Below are 15,716 nucleotides of genomic sequence, written 5' to 3'. Positions count from 1 at the left end.
CAGTCAATCCATTCAGTTTCCATTTCTCCTGTTTTAGGTGTAACAGTACTTGAAGGTCCTATTTATGCTGTGGGAGGCCATGATGGCTGGAGTTATCTGAATACAGTGGAGAGGTGGGACCCCCAGAGTCAGCAATGGACATTTGTAGCCAGTATGTCCATTGCCCGAAGCACAGTTGGTGTGGCAGCATTGAATGGCAAGTGAGTAGATTTTTCTTCTTTTATCTGAGTAAGTATCCTTTGAGTAAGTATCCTTTTTAAAATAAATTTTAGTAAGCTCACTCAATAAAAAGCTCTTCTATATTTTAAGATTGCCATTTTTTTCTTTAATTCAGTCTTCATGGATAACTGATGAATCAAGACTGCGTATTTTTCTGGTTGTTTCACCATGTAAAAGAGAAACTAAAACTCCCCATTAATTGCCAGTTAAAGCAGCATCGAATATATTTCATGAAAATTATTTCCACTGGAGATCTGCATATTTACATACTTTATGGTAAAATTATCTGAGGAGCATTCAAAATGCTACTAAATGTTTGGTGCCTAGTATGTATTTTTTGTGTGATTATACTAGTGTGTCCACTTTCCACCATTTCCATTTCTATCATCCTAAATCAAGAATTTTTCATTTTAATACTGTTGGAATTTGGAGCCAAATAATCCTTTACTGGAGGTGAGGCTCTGTCCTGTGCACGGCAGGATGTTCAGCAGAATTCTGGGCTTCTAGCCACTAGATACCATCTCTGTCTCTATTCCAGTATGACAGACAGACATTGAGTCATATCCTATAGGGATGACAAAATACACTCCGTCTTACTCCCATGAGAACCTCCTCCCCTAAACAAAGTTAGTAACACATCGTCCTGAACAACTGCCAATGTTTCCACTCTGGTTTCCCTACTTCTCTTTCTCCTACCATCCATTTGCTAAAGCAGTCAGAACAATTGTTTTACAAATATAGATCAAAGGTCATTTCTCTTCAAGGTCTTCTCTTTGCAAACCAAATAGAGAGCCTATCTTCACCAAAAGAGATCCACTGGATCTTGCCCGCGCCTGCTCCACTTTTTTCTTTCCTCTCTGCATCAGCCTCAAATATGGCAAGTTCTACCCCCTCAGTCCCTTTGCATTTGCAGTTGGCATTGAAACCATCCATTTTGGCAGTTTTATTGAGACCTCTCAGAAACCATCAGCACCAGCAGACTGGCCCCTTCTCCCGAGACCTCAGGGTTCTAGTGTAAGGTCCCTCTTTCATGTCACAGACACCAACTCTTGCTAAACAGTGGCCCAGTAGCAGAGGTATGGGCTTCAACAACACAAGTTCCTCCTCCAAACTTCAAAATCTTAATTATTATAATCTGTTCTTTTTGTTCCTCAGTACTTGGGGTGGGAGTTATTTCCTTTAGTTGATATATTTATGATATAGGATTGGTAGGAACACTATCCCAGACAAAGAAAAACTGCTAGATGGATGATCTCAATGCCAACTGAGTGGTTTCAATAAGGCTCATTTTTGTAAGTGTTAAAAACCACCAAGTGGATACAAAAAGAAAGGATGAGGTGATTCTCTTAGGAACATGAAAAAAAACATAAAGGAGCAAGACTCTTCTCCTAGGGGAGACCTAGCCCATAGTCTTTTCATTCCTTTCTTGCATGAATTACTGCCAAAATGGAACCAGGTGACAAATCAGAAAAATGGCTTGCAGAATTGCAAGCCCAACATCGAAAAGTACAGCATAGAAGAGATAATGTGAAAGAATGTGTGGACAGATTAATAACTGAAATATACATCATGAAATTCAAAATGTTGTTCACCTGGGTGGTTCAGTTGGTTAAGCGTCTGCCTTCAACTCAGGTCATGATCCCAGGATCCTGGGATCCAGCCTCACATCAGGTTCCCTGCTCAGTGGGGGGTCTGCTTCTCTCTCTCCCTCTGCCTGCCACTCCCCCTGCTTGTATTCTCTTTCTCTCTCAATCTGTCAAATAAATAAAATCTTTTAAAAAATTTCAAAATGTATGCTTTTTGAAATGTATGCTTAAAAAAAAAAAGAAATTCAAGAAAATGCTTACCAGGGTACAATCTGATGGCTACTTTTCTTTAACTTAATACTTGGAGATTCATTTTAATAAACTCAACTAGGTCTTTCATTTACTTAGGAAAGTTTTTATGTATTGAGAATTTTTAAAAAATTGTTCCCCTTCCCATTAGTATGCGTTCATGTTGGTGATTCTGTGTGTGTTCCACAGTCATAAATTCCTTTTCTCTCTAGTAATTTTCTTTACCACTTAACCTGGGATTTTTTTTTTTTTTCTATATCGCAAATCCAATCATTGCCATTTTGTTTATGGACTTTATTATCTCCAATGCAGACTTAAGTTTTTTGTATTTTAAATTTCCTTATCTGATAACCCTGACACCTTTCTTTCCTATCTACTTCATATCCATCTACTTCAATTGAGTGTGCTGTCTTATCATCTTATCTTTAAAAATTCTTGTATCATGAAGTGTAATATTTTCTTAAATTGTTTTTGGAACACAATTTACGTAGTTTTCCTAGAAATCACAAGTCATAAAATACACATTTTTTTAAAAAGTATCAATTGCTTAAGTAGTAAGATGATCTTATGTTATGAAAAGACTCTTCTTACCTGTGCTCTGTTGTTCTTTGTTTTGTTTTCTATGTACTCCTTGTGATTTGTCCTGTGACGAGCCATTAAGTCTTAATTTCTCTCATGGTCAGTATGTTTAATTGTTCTCAAAATCCTACTCTCAAATATTTTGTTTGAAGTTTAATTAACATCCATAGCCACTAACATTTCATATTAGATGAGAAAGGAAAGATGGAGCCGAATCATGGAAAGGCAAAGCAAATTGCTACCTGTCAATTCAGTTTCTTTCTTTTTTTCTTTTTTTTTTTTTGGTAAGCTACATTTCTGTAGCATAGTTATATGTATCAAACTTTCTAAATCTCTACTAGTATTGTCTTCAGTATCAAATAATATCTATACACATTCCTGTTGGATTCTTTTTGGGTACAGTTAAGAAAAATCGAGAGTCCTACTATCACTGATGCTTTGGAAAACCATTGTGTAGGAGAGTGAAAAGAGTTAAAATTATATGCATCTCTTCAATGCACAGTGGTAGAGTGCTATGTAAAAAGTGGTCAGAGGTGCTCTTCAATAGCTTCCTAGTTATATGGAAATTTGTCAGAAGAGGAAATTGAAGCTTAGCTCCTCCTTCCATCTCATCTCATTTGAAAATTATCTAAAGGAAATTTCTTACAATTGTTTCTATGTGAATTAGATACATCCCATTCCCCACTCCTCTCAACAGATTCTTAAAAATTCTGTTACAAAAATATATATATATAAATATATAATATTTAATTGCTATTAAAAGGTATAACAGAATTTTATATGTATATAAATATATATAACATATATAAATATATATAAAATATATTTAAATAATTTATAATTTATATAAATTATATTATTTATATATATAAATAATTATATATAATTTATATAAATAAATGTATAATTTAGATAAATAATTATATATAATTTATATAAATTAAATTATAATTTATATAAATAAATATATAAATATATATATAATATATTTATATACATATAAAATTCTGTTACACCTTTTAATAGCAGTCATAGGAGATGTTTTTTCATTTGTGTTAATATGGTCATTTTACTCAATAGAGAATATGTATTATTAATATCATTTTCTTGGGGCGCCTGGGTGGCTCAGTGGGTTAAAGCCTCTGCCTTCGGCTCAGGTCATGATCCCAGGGTGCTGGGATCCAGCTCCACATCCGGCTCTCTGCTCAGCAGGGAGCCTGTTTCCTCCTGTCTCTCTACCTGCCTCTCTGCCTACTTGTGATCTCTGTCTGTGAAATAAATAAATAAAATCTTTAAAAAAATCATTTTCTCCTATATTTACCATTTCTTTTAAAAGAACTATTTTTCTTTAAGCATTACAATATTTTTACTTAAAAAGCACTTATTTTGGAAAGAGTAAAATTTCACATTACTCAACATTAAGTATTTTTTTAAAAAATCTTTCTTGCAAGCAAATCTATTCACAAATAGTAAAACTTACCATAATGAAATGAATATTTTTCTTGGATGCTAATGTTCATAATTCCTGTGTGAGAAAGCATAGGTCTTTTTTGCCTTTTTGCTTTTCCTGATATTTATTTATGAGAAATAGTCCATTAGTTTATTAGTGACTTTTCCTTACCACTTATATTTGATGCTAATGGATTCATTCCTTGCATTCTTTAGAAAATATATATCTCATTGATAGAGCAAATCTGTTCAACAGGGATGACAAATATCTACTCCTTTATTATCTTATTCATTTGCTGCATTATTCTGTTATGTATTCTGTAACATACATGCACCTCTCTCTATTAAAGTTTTAATACATTGCTTATCTTATTCTAGATCCCTAATAATTACCTTACATTATAGCTTTGTGAACTTTCCTAATACTTTACTTTGAAATATCTTAATATATGTGTATTTTGTTACAAATCTTCTCCAAACTCAATCAGAAAAGGGTGGGATAAAAATCTAGCAAATCAAATATTAAATGGACAGTTTTATACACATATACACATTATAACATAGTTGTTATAACTAAATTATCTTTCCACTTTCTTCTAATGCACCCTTCAAGTTGGTTTTTAAATTAGCTATCCACGGAATTCATTATTTGGATTGTTTTTCTTGTCCTTGTATTTTCTGGTCAGCTAGGTTATGTAATATCTTAAGAAATCCTCTTTTACTCTAATACCATTATTCATAACCAATATCACAGTGGGATAGCATTTAATCTCAGTTTTTATTCTCGAAATTGTCACAATTTAATTGAGTACATTTTTTTCCAAATTTAAGCCTATTCTATAAAAATGTTTTAAATGATTTAAGTTTCAAACAGTCTTTTTCCTTTAAAATCAAAATAGTATAGCTCTCTTTTGAATATCTCTTTTTTTCTCCTGTGTGTGATTTAATGACCTCAAAATTCTGTGGTTTGATGACTATCTATTAATGTCTAGTTGCTTTTCCTGTTTTACTCAGAGAGAAACATAATTACTAGAAAGTGACCTTTCACGTTCAGACCCGTAGCAGAAAATTGTTTCAACATCACCTTCTGACAGTTGTTTATCTTTTTCTCATCTCTACTGACAGGATTTTTTCCTCTTGTTTGCTTTCACATCTCACTAATGTGTCATGGTAACCTGACTGTTGCCTCTCTAAAGATTGTTTTGAATAATTCTCCCAATTAAGACAAATAAAAGGCAGTGAACAGCCCTCTTAAGTTTAGATTCTTTATGACACCATTTGTTATAGAAAAATAAGAAATTGGTTCCTGAGTCACCTGAGTGGCTCAGTGGATTGAGTCTGCCTTTGGCTCAGGTCATGATCCCAAGGTCCTGGGATGGAAGCCCTGCCTCAAGCTCTCTGCTCAGTGGGGAGCCTGTTTCTCCCTTTCCCTCTGCCTCTTCCCTCCCTCATGCTCTCTCTCTCTCCAATAAATAAGTAAAATCTTGGGGCGCCTGGGTGGCTCAGTGGGTTAAGCCGCTGCCTTCGGCTCAGGTCATGATCTCAGGGTCCTGGGATCGAGTCCCGCATCGGGCTCTCTGCTCAGTGGGGAGCCTGCTTCCTCCTCTCTCTCTCTCTCTGCCTGCCTCTATGCCTACTTGTGATCTTTCTCTGTCAAATAAATAATGGAATCTTAAAAAAAAAAATAAGTAAAATCTTAAAAAAAAAGAAAATAAATTGGTTCTTGGCTTAAAATTTATGAGTCTATTCTGATAAATTCAAGGGCAAAAATTGTATCAATTTCATGAAACATTTTGGTTTAGTCTCGCAATAAGACAGAGTAAGGTAAGTGGTAGATACGTCATCTTACGGCAGCACAGCCAACAGACTTACTTGATAAATGGAAAAAACACAACGAAACAATGGGTAGACATTGTGCTGTGGTGATTGGCCATACAAAACCTTAGAATCCCCAGCTCTCTGTACCAGTGATTCTTTCTGCTTTTTCTTTGCTTTCTGCTTGGTTCTTTCAAACTTTGTAGCTAATAGGTCATTCTGTGTGCTTCTCTTTATTTCCTGAGTTAGTTCAAAAAGCAGATACTGATACTGCCTAAGCACATCCATAAATTGGCTTGAATTTTAATAAATGTATGTGACAGACTCTTGAGAACCTCCAAAACAGACAAAAACAGCAGGGTTTGCTTCGTGATTCACCATGGCTAAACTGAGTCCGCTTATGCATTCAAAACCTCATGTTAATAATACTCATGGGGCAGTTGCAATTTCTGTGCAGCCTGAAGCTTATACAGCTTGAAGAATCATAAGAGGAATCAATGTCTGTTGTTTTCTCCAGTATGTCCCAATATCTGGCACAGTAATTTAAGCCTTAGGGCCTGTCATTTGCAAGGTGCCTTTCAAGAAAGAGCTTATTTTTTTATTCAAACTTTGATATTCTTTTTCTTAAAGATGGAAACCCAAATTGTATAACCTTTTTTATGAAAAGCAATTTGTATTAAAATTGTATTATCTTAGAGTCATGCATAAGGAAAAAACAAACAAACAAACGCGTGTTTGCTGAGTCCCACTTGGGACTAGTAATATACTCTGGAAGTTCATCATTTTTCTCCTGGGGTAGGGGATATATATGTGTGTGTGTGTGTGTGTGTGTGTGTGTGTGTATGTATATATATGTGTATATGTATATATGTATATATGTGTGTGTGTGTATATGTTTATACATATGTATATATATGTGTATATGTATATATGTGTGTGTGTATATGTTTATACATACACACACACACACACACACACACACATATACATATAGGACTTGATTGATTTAACAGATTTCCAGAAAGTGGAGGAGCAATGTATTGAAAAGCAACAATTTGTGTCAAGTCTCCAAGTGTGAAAAGCAAAGGAGGAAAAGTTAAGTTTGACTGTAACATGAGAGACAGTGGCCCCAAGGACTGGATAGAAAGGCCCCGGAATATACAACAATTTAGCTAAGGTAAAGATGTTAAAAAAAGTCAGAAAGGACAGTGATGTGGTTGTATTTTAATTTTATAAGGATCACTCTGGCCGAAGAATAATTGATAACTTTTTGAGGAAACGATAAAATTATTGGAGTCTTCTCACACTAGTAGACTGGATATAATGTATCCAGAGAGTTCAACAGGGCTATTTGATAAACCATGCCTCCAAACTAGAATGCAGAGCAACAGCAGACAATTCATTTGGGCTCCCTATTGAGCATGGCCACTGCCAGATTCTCCTCAGTCTGGAATTCAGTATCTTTTAGGATTGAGACTTTCTCCAGTCTCTGCTCTTCCCAACTGCCTTAGAGTCATCCTATGTCCCAGTCATACTGAATCGCTCAGATCACTGGAACACGGTAACATGGTCCAAACGATTGTTTCCTTTCACAGACTGATCTCTCTACTTCCATTTCTTTTTCATTGTTATTTTCCCAATAAATTGTAGCTATGCATTGCTCACTGTCCACTTAAATTCTCTCCTCAGATTTGCACCTGATCTGTGGATACCTCTGAAATCTTTCCAAAGTGACACAACTTCAGTCTAACACAACTCTGGTTCTCTATGAGCATTAAATGCCATCTGGAAAGGGCAATACTAAAAGGATTCATTTTATTACACTTGAGAACAATAATGTCAGGAAGTATTAAAAATACATTAAGATTTTCTTTTACCTAAATAAAATGTAAATGATACTGTTATATATTATTTTCCACTATCTGAAGCCTAGTTTAATTTGTACCATTCCATCAACCATTTTTTTTAACTTCACCCATTTAAAATTAATCTTTCCTTCTTTTGTGACACCAAGACACATGATTAATACATTTCTCTGCCTTTCGTCAAAATTTTAATTCAGAGGGTGCCTGGGTGGCTCAGTTGGTTAAAGCCTCTGCCTTGGCTCAGGTCATGATGTCATGATCCTGGGGTCCTGGGATTGGGCCCCCATCAGGCTCTCTGCTCAGCAGGGAGCCTGCTTTTCCCCCTCTCTCTCTGCCTGCCTCTCTGCCTACTTGTGATCTCTGTCTGTCAAATAAATAAATAAAATATTTAAAAAAAATTTATTTCAGGGGAACATAGATGCTTTTTCTTTGAGATAGTCCATAGATGAATCACCCTTTTTAAAGAATTGGAAACCAATACTTGATTCATTAAAAATAAACACACACACACACACACACACACAAACAAACTAAATATGTACAAACATGTACTGGCCACTGTGATATATTAAAAAAAAAAAAAAAAAGATAAAGCAAATCTGCCCTCAGAGAGCTTACATTATATTAGAGGAAAACTGGAAACATCAAAGGAAGGAAATGCAGACTTGTAATAGGTATAGTGTGGGAGCTGGCAAGGAAACATGGGGATGGAGGGATTGAAGGTAGTAGAGACCATTTCTACCAGGTGTTAGGTTAGTGAATTCAACCAAGTTTTGGAGTGTGTTAAACGACCTAACTCAATATGCATGTTTACAAGTAGAGGTTTCTTTAGAAAGAATAAGCACATTCTAATAAATAAAAGTACGTATTTGCTATCAGATTTCCCCACGCAACCTTGCTTACGAGCCATGTTACAACGTCAGCAACTCTCAGACTGCATTTGCCACATTTCACAGCGAACAGGAACAAGAACAGTCATATAACCCGTGGTAAGCTTACTGAAATTATTTTTTCTTAGATTTTATTTATTTATTTATTTGAGAGAGAGAAAGTGAGCAAGTGAGAGAGAGACAGCACAAGCAGGGGGAGAAGCAGACTCCCCACTGAGCAGGGAGCCCAACACCTGGGCTTGAGCCCAGGACCCTGGGATCATGACCTGAGCCAAAGGCAGATGCTTAACCCACTGAGCCACCCAGACGGCCCTTAAGCTTACTGAAATTCTGCTCACCGTACAGTCAGATACCCTAACAAGAACCTCTCAAGAAAAAGTTCACTGAAGGACAGATGCTGTAGTATTCTGATAGCAGCACGCTCTCGGAATCAGACTAAAGAGTTCTCCTGTCAATTAAGAAACACAGAATCAAACTGAGTTCTGGATCCAGGGAATTGCTTCAAAGGTTTTATCTAGTAAGGGTTGTGGAATTCTTATATTTTTATTACACAAGGGAAAGGATATCTGAACATATTTTTGGAGTAACAATATATTGAGTGAAAATTGTATTTAATTCCAAAGACTTCAAATATGGAGGCAATGGTCTACGAAGCAATTTCTATAGCCAGGAAACTGGTAACCAAGTGGTTAACAGAACTCCTCTCAATTGCATATTATTAAGAGCAGCTATAATATTTTACCCAGACTTTCTGCCTTTAAATTTCCTTAACATCCTTCAGAAGGGTAGTTTTGAGACTTGCCCTCCTGTCTCCTTGTTTGGCTGCCTCTAGAATAAAGCCTTGCTTTGCTGCATATGCCATGTCTTGGTGACTACTGCATACCTGGCAGAAGAACTTGGGTTCAGTTACAATCTTGGTAAGCCAGGCAGGAGCTCTTTGCTGTGGTTTGTAAGTCCCCAGCCACTAACAGGAGTCTGGTGTTAAGTCTCAAAAGCAGCCTAGACCCTTTGTCCTATGGACCATCCTGGGGTGGGGGTAGGGGTGGGGATGTGCCATCTCTACTGTGGCAAGGATGTGGTTTGGGTTTCAGTTTGGACAGACATCCCTTGGTGAGTATTTCCCGTGCAACCAGAGGTGAGTTCACTTCTTTCTCCTGTTTAGTTTGGCTTCGATTCTTTCACTTATTTGGTTGCCTCCAAATACAGGGCTTTGGTTCTCTTGGCCTCCTTTTCTTGCTTAAGAAAAGGCTATCTAGGAAATCATTTGGTTCAGCAGGCGAAGTTCTGACTTTTAGGGAGGAACCAGTGCTCACGGAGGTGCTGGGTTTCATTTGGTTTATTTACTGCTGTGGCTTATGAAAAAAACAGCCTTGTTCTCACTGGAGAATGGGGAATGACCTCTTGATTCCCTCATGCAGCTCTCTGTCCAAAACTAGAAAATCTTTTTTTTTTGTTTTGTTTTGTTTTCAATGCTGGCCACAATATTTATTAGACTCCAGAGAAAAAATGGCCAATGAATAGATCCATAAATTGTAATTAGATTTGTGTGATAAAAGGGAGATATTGAAAAGTGGACCTTTAAAACGTTGTTTGCATCTTGTTTGTATACTTGTATGTGTTTCCATGCATATCGTAAATGTGAGGTATCTTTTCTATCTCTGGATGGCCTTTCTAAAGTTAATTTGTAAAAGAGCTCTACTTAGTCAATTCAAAGGTAAGCACTTTTAAAAATGGGGCATTCTAAAACTCAAAGATTGAAACTTGTTTTGCAAGTTCACATGATCTCGGAAGATATTTAGTATTAAAGCTAAATTAAGGTTGTTTTAATTAAAATGGACATGTCTTTAGAATTATCATTACATATGAAATTTTTACTGCCTCTGTTTACTGAAAGTCAAGTAAGTTCATGTTATCTCCATTGCAAAATCTGTCAGAAAAGAAAAAAAAATGAGGTTTGTCTAATGTCTCATGAAGTTGTATGAGTAATCTAAGAATAAACAGATGTAAGTAATTTTTATAAATGTAACTGAAAACTGGAAATACTAAGGGAAACAGCCATTTAGGCAAGGGAAATGAGACTGGTTATTTAAAGATGGTAAACTTGGGACAAAATCTGTCCTAATATAAAAAGGAGAGCTGTAGAAGGTTTGTGAGAAGGGACTCTTTGGAAAGGAATTTTATATGCAGTACAGACTGACTAAGATTATGTAAATCAGTTTATTAGGGAAGAGAAGGAAGTGTAAGAGAGCAAGATGGGGCAGAAGTTGAGCAGTGACACAGTATCAACAGAAGCCTAACTAGTTCTCTAAGGAGCTCCAAAAGTTGGATTACCCTTCAGAACGCTCCTAAATTCAGGCAAAAGGGCTGGGATTTTATAACAGTCCAAGCATGTGACCACCTGTGCAGAGAGTATGCCCTTGGCAAGGCAGCTGTCTTCAGTCCAGGCGATCCCTGATGGCCTCTGAGAGTTGAGGACTATTGGCAGCATTCTTACAACTGAGAGTCCTTCATTCCTGACAGAGATTCTGGTCAGCACATCAGAGCATCTATGGAAGAACTCAAATCCATGCAGTGCCCTGGATATCCTTGTCTCAATAAGTATATATCAACATGGGAGATGACAGGAAGGAATAAAGAAGGGACAGCATACATTTAAAAAACAAATTCCTCTTGATGGAATAAAGGAGTTTTAATATCATAAATACACTAGTATAAAACTGGAATTTGGTTTTCCTATTAAATTGAGTTTCCTTATATTATTGGTCTAAACTGTAAACAAAGGTTTTTCTTTAATCTGCCTAGAAAATGTGTTTCTATATTTCTGTCTTTATTAAGCCATTGGTTATTTAAAGTTGAATCTTTTCAATATTAAAAGAGCTAAGTTTTTTGCTTTTTGTTTTTAACAACTATGTAACCCTCTGCATTTGTCTTTAGAATCTCTTTCTGCCACCTTGGCTAAATAGATCATCATTAAGTTCTGTGATGATCTGTAATCTAATTTAAGCACGTGCTTTAAAACCTCATGATATTTCACAAACTTCCCAAAATTCAACTTCTAAATGAAGTATTTTGTACTAAGCTTATTTTGGGGGGACATCAAATTATATGGGAAGCACTGCCAAATAAGTGATGATAATCCTTCTTAAGTTTTATTTTATGGTTGAATGCTGTAACTCTTCTAGAAATTATACAGAATCCCTAAGGTTTTAAAAGATTCTGGTATAACTATTATCACTTGCAATTTTAACTATTAAAGTGTTGTAAGCTACAGAATTCCACTGTAATGACAAATACAGGTCTCTGTTACCTTTAAGATCACAAAACTAAAGTAAGAATTTCTAGAACTAAAGGAAAATCTGTATTCACAGAGACTCTTGTTTAGAACATTGCTGGTTCTCTACTGTTTGCTCTTCCAGATTTAAGGCTATCTATGACTTACAGATATTTGGAAAATATTTCTTTGTAAATAAATATAAAACGTTTATCTTTTTCATCCTATGATTCTTCCAAAATTAAAAAAAATTCTCAGTGTGTATTCTTATATTTTCATGACAATGTATTTATTCATGTAAGTTCAATAAGTCCGATCTCCTTATGACAGGACACAATTGAAAATACTAGTTATTTTAACAAGGTTTTGAGTCATCAGTCATGTTTTAGGGAGATGTTCATAGACTCAGATATGACCAGATAGTTTTAAGGAGCTAAGGCTGACTTTATGGAACCAATGAAGCCCCTTAGAAAAATTGTCCTGGTACTTGTTTATAGGACTCTGAGCAGCCTTACCAGGAGAGTAAAGAAGGTTACTTCCTGGCTTATACAGGAACCTCAGGATATTTTGGGAACTTATAGAAGAGAGGAATTCCCCTAAATATATAGGTATTATCGGTAAAACCTGATGGCAAGTATTTGGCTTGGCTTCTTAGCCTTGAGAGACTGTTATAAGTTCATGAGGAAATTCCTTATGAGCATTTCCAGTAAAGCAGACAAAAGAAAACAAAACAAAACAAAACAAAGGAAAAAAAAAAACCTATATGGCCAATCACTATTCTTATTGTGCTTATGTAAATAATGAAGCCAAATTTGTTAAAATTGGGCTTATTTTGCAAACAAATTAGTTTTAATTTGGCTATCTTTGGAAATGAGGGTGATTTTAGAGAGAAATTATGTTTCAGTAACATGCCTTTGTGGATATGAGATTCTAGCTCTGATTAGCTGTCTTAGAGTGTTTGTTGTTTGCCTAAAAAATGACTGGATCCTGAATTCTTCTGGTTTTCTCAAATATCTGACAAGACTCTCCATACCGATGTTTCCATTTTTTTCCTCCATTCTCTTGACTTGAAATTACCAAGAACTAAAATTGCTCTATTTTTCCTGAAGCCCTGGAAACTGAACCTAACAACTTGAGGTAAACTTTAGAGAAAAATTTCTACATGGCCCATGTTAAATGATCTTCATGCCTATTGCTGTCTAGCCACTCAGAAAGATCACCAGAGACCCACAGATAATTGAGTAAGTTTATTGCAGTCATCCTAATTAGATGGATCTACCATTGGAAAATCCAGACACTGAAATATTTATGGATGGAACAGCTTTATGGATCAAAGACAATGAAGATCTGAATGCAAAAGTGACCCAACAGCTGTTGTCCATTGTTGAGGACACCAGAAATTATACCGTTCAATTGCCCAACAGAACATTTAGGCAGATCAAGCTGCCAAGCTGGCAGTCAATACAAAAAGCCCAAAGCTCTCTGTAATGATTTTAGTACCAGACATAGATGTAACTAAATAACCACCTCAGTTTTCCTTGGTGGACCTCAGAAAAGCTAAGAAATGGGGTTTGGACACCATTTTGGCATTAAAACCAGCTGGAAATACATTGATTCCTTATCCCAGAACATCTTACAGAAGAAATGATAAACCATATTCACCAAAAGCATCCATTATGAGTATGATGCTATTCTTCAATGGGTCTGGAATTATATTGCAGGTCCCAGTCTTCAGAGAACTGTTCCAAAAACGTGACCCTGCAGTAAAAACAATCCTAAGACTGGGCTTTCACCAGCTCTAAAATGTATACAAGTTATGTTGGGGTCCGTTATCAAAGGAACAAGACTGAGACAAAGTGAAAGTTATGCAAAGCTTTATTCTATGCCAAGCATTAGAAGTCAGACTGACCAGCCAGGGCTGCCTCCAAAGAGAGCAACCCTGTCCCGATCTCACAGGCTCATTTTATAGGGCATAACCACAAACCCAAGGTATGTGGCTTCTACTGTTAAGGCGTTTGCTCTCGGAATCGATACCTGGAACCGATACCAGGAGCTACTGGGGTGTTTATTCCCAGAATGAAGTCCGTGGATGTAAACAACAATATGGCTACTTAGGCAATATGGAGTCGCTCTGGCTAAGCAGGCCCGAATAGTTAAACAGGTTTTAACATTAAATCAGCCCTAACGCTTAGAGGCACTGAACCTGGAGAAAGGTGGCAGGTAGATTTTATCATGATGCCATAAACAACAGGTGATTTTTAGTATTTGCTAATATTTGTAGATCCCTATGCAAGCTGGTTTGAAACCTTACCATGACCTTCAAAAAAGGCCTCCTAAACTGTCAAAACAGTCTTAAGCAAAATTATTCCTAGAATTGGATTGCTGTTAATAATTCAGAGCAACAATGGAGCAGCCTTTGTGGCAGAGTCACACAGGCAGGGTCCCATGCCTTGGGCATTCAATGGAAATCACACATTTTCTGGAGAGTCTACCCAACTGGGGAAAAAAAAAAAAATGAACTTTTGGCAAAGATATGCCAAGAAAGCAACTGAACTTAGGAAAAAGCTTCTTGGGTAAGAGTGGCCCCTAGAAGCAGGCTTGAATTAAGTTTCTATGAAATGTTATATGGAAGGCTCTTTTTACACTCATTTGTTACTTAGAAGTCCCCATTAGGGAACTGGATACTATGAGTTACACTCAGTATAGCAGGATGATGTACCTCAGAGATGGGCCCTTACACCTCCTGAATCTTGGAGACTTGGGGTTATTAAAGATCTGGAAGAGCAAGCACCCAGAATACCAGCTCCAACCTTGTTGGACAGGACCCTATGAGGCGCTACTAACCCTACTTTCTTCAGTGAAACTACAGGGAATTAAGCCATGGATTCATCACACTAAAAGGACAAGAATCCATAGGTTTGCTATACTCAATCAGCAAAGAAAACGTTGAAAAGAATGCTGCTTTTTCCAGCAATATTCTGATGGACCTAAAACTACTATTTAGGAGAGGTGGTCTGAAGATATCAATAAGTACAACAAGCTTCTTGGTTATAGCAAACTTCCCCTGAGGTCCTAGAAAAAAAACAGTGATAACCAAAGTACAAACCCTTTGGTAATATAGAATGTTGAGTTTCAACCTGGAACTAAATGTCCCATTCTTCTAACCCCAATGTTCCCTCCATTTCAGCAGAAAGTGTTCATCATCCCAATTCCCTCAAGAATGAGGAATGACCAAAAGACAGTGGGGATTAAAACTAGAAAATAAAGAGTTAATGGGACAAATCTCAGGTGCAATTTTTAACCAGATCTTTTTCATCTGCCTTTAAATTTCCCTTACTCTACTTCTCAGAAGGGCAGACTTGAGGCTTACCCTCATGTCGCCTCATTTGGTTGCCTCTAGAATAAACCTTTCCTTGCTGCATACTCCATGTTTCAGCGATGGTCTTTGCCATGGCATCAGGCAGAGGGACTTGAGTTTGATTACAGTCATCCCAAAGTATGCACTATTGATAAGGTATGACAAATATTAAATAACTTTACCTAGGATAGAGATTACAAACAATGTTAATTTTCTGGGAAAAAGAAAAAGTGGGACCAGAAAAAAACTTTCTAGTAGAGATACACCTGAATTGATTGAGAGATGAATGAGAGGTATCTAGCCTATGCAGGAAAAAGGTATCTAGGTAGAATGCACAGTGGCAAAATAGGGCTAGAGAAGACCTAGTTCTGTGTCAGAAACTTCTAATTGTCTCCTAATACTTATTCACTCCTTTGTCTATGAAATATAAATACT

At 36.4% G+C, this 15,716-nt stretch overlaps 1 protein-coding gene across 1 annotated transcript in view; it reads left to right on the top strand.

Annotated features, from left to right (window-relative positions):
* KLHL1 (kelch like family member 1) overlaps positions 1-15,716 on the top strand; it is a 402,166-nt gene that overhangs the window by 355,341 nt on the left and 31,109 nt on the right. The window contains exon 8 of the mRNA XM_059377441.1: positions 38-200. Within this exon, the coding sequence (XP_059233424.1) occupies positions 38-200 (163 nt within the window). The remainder of the gene's footprint in view (positions 1-37; positions 201-15,716) is intronic.

Source organism: Mustela nigripes, chromosome 15 (assembly GCF_022355385.1).
Source record: "Mustela nigripes isolate SB6536 chromosome 15, MUSNIG.SB6536, whole genome shotgun sequence".
Lineage (NCBI taxonomy): Eukaryota > Metazoa > Chordata > Mammalia > Carnivora > Mustelidae > Mustela > Mustela nigripes.
The sequence above is the reverse complement of the archived record's forward strand: the minus strand, read 5'-3'. Positions and strand labels throughout refer to the sequence as shown.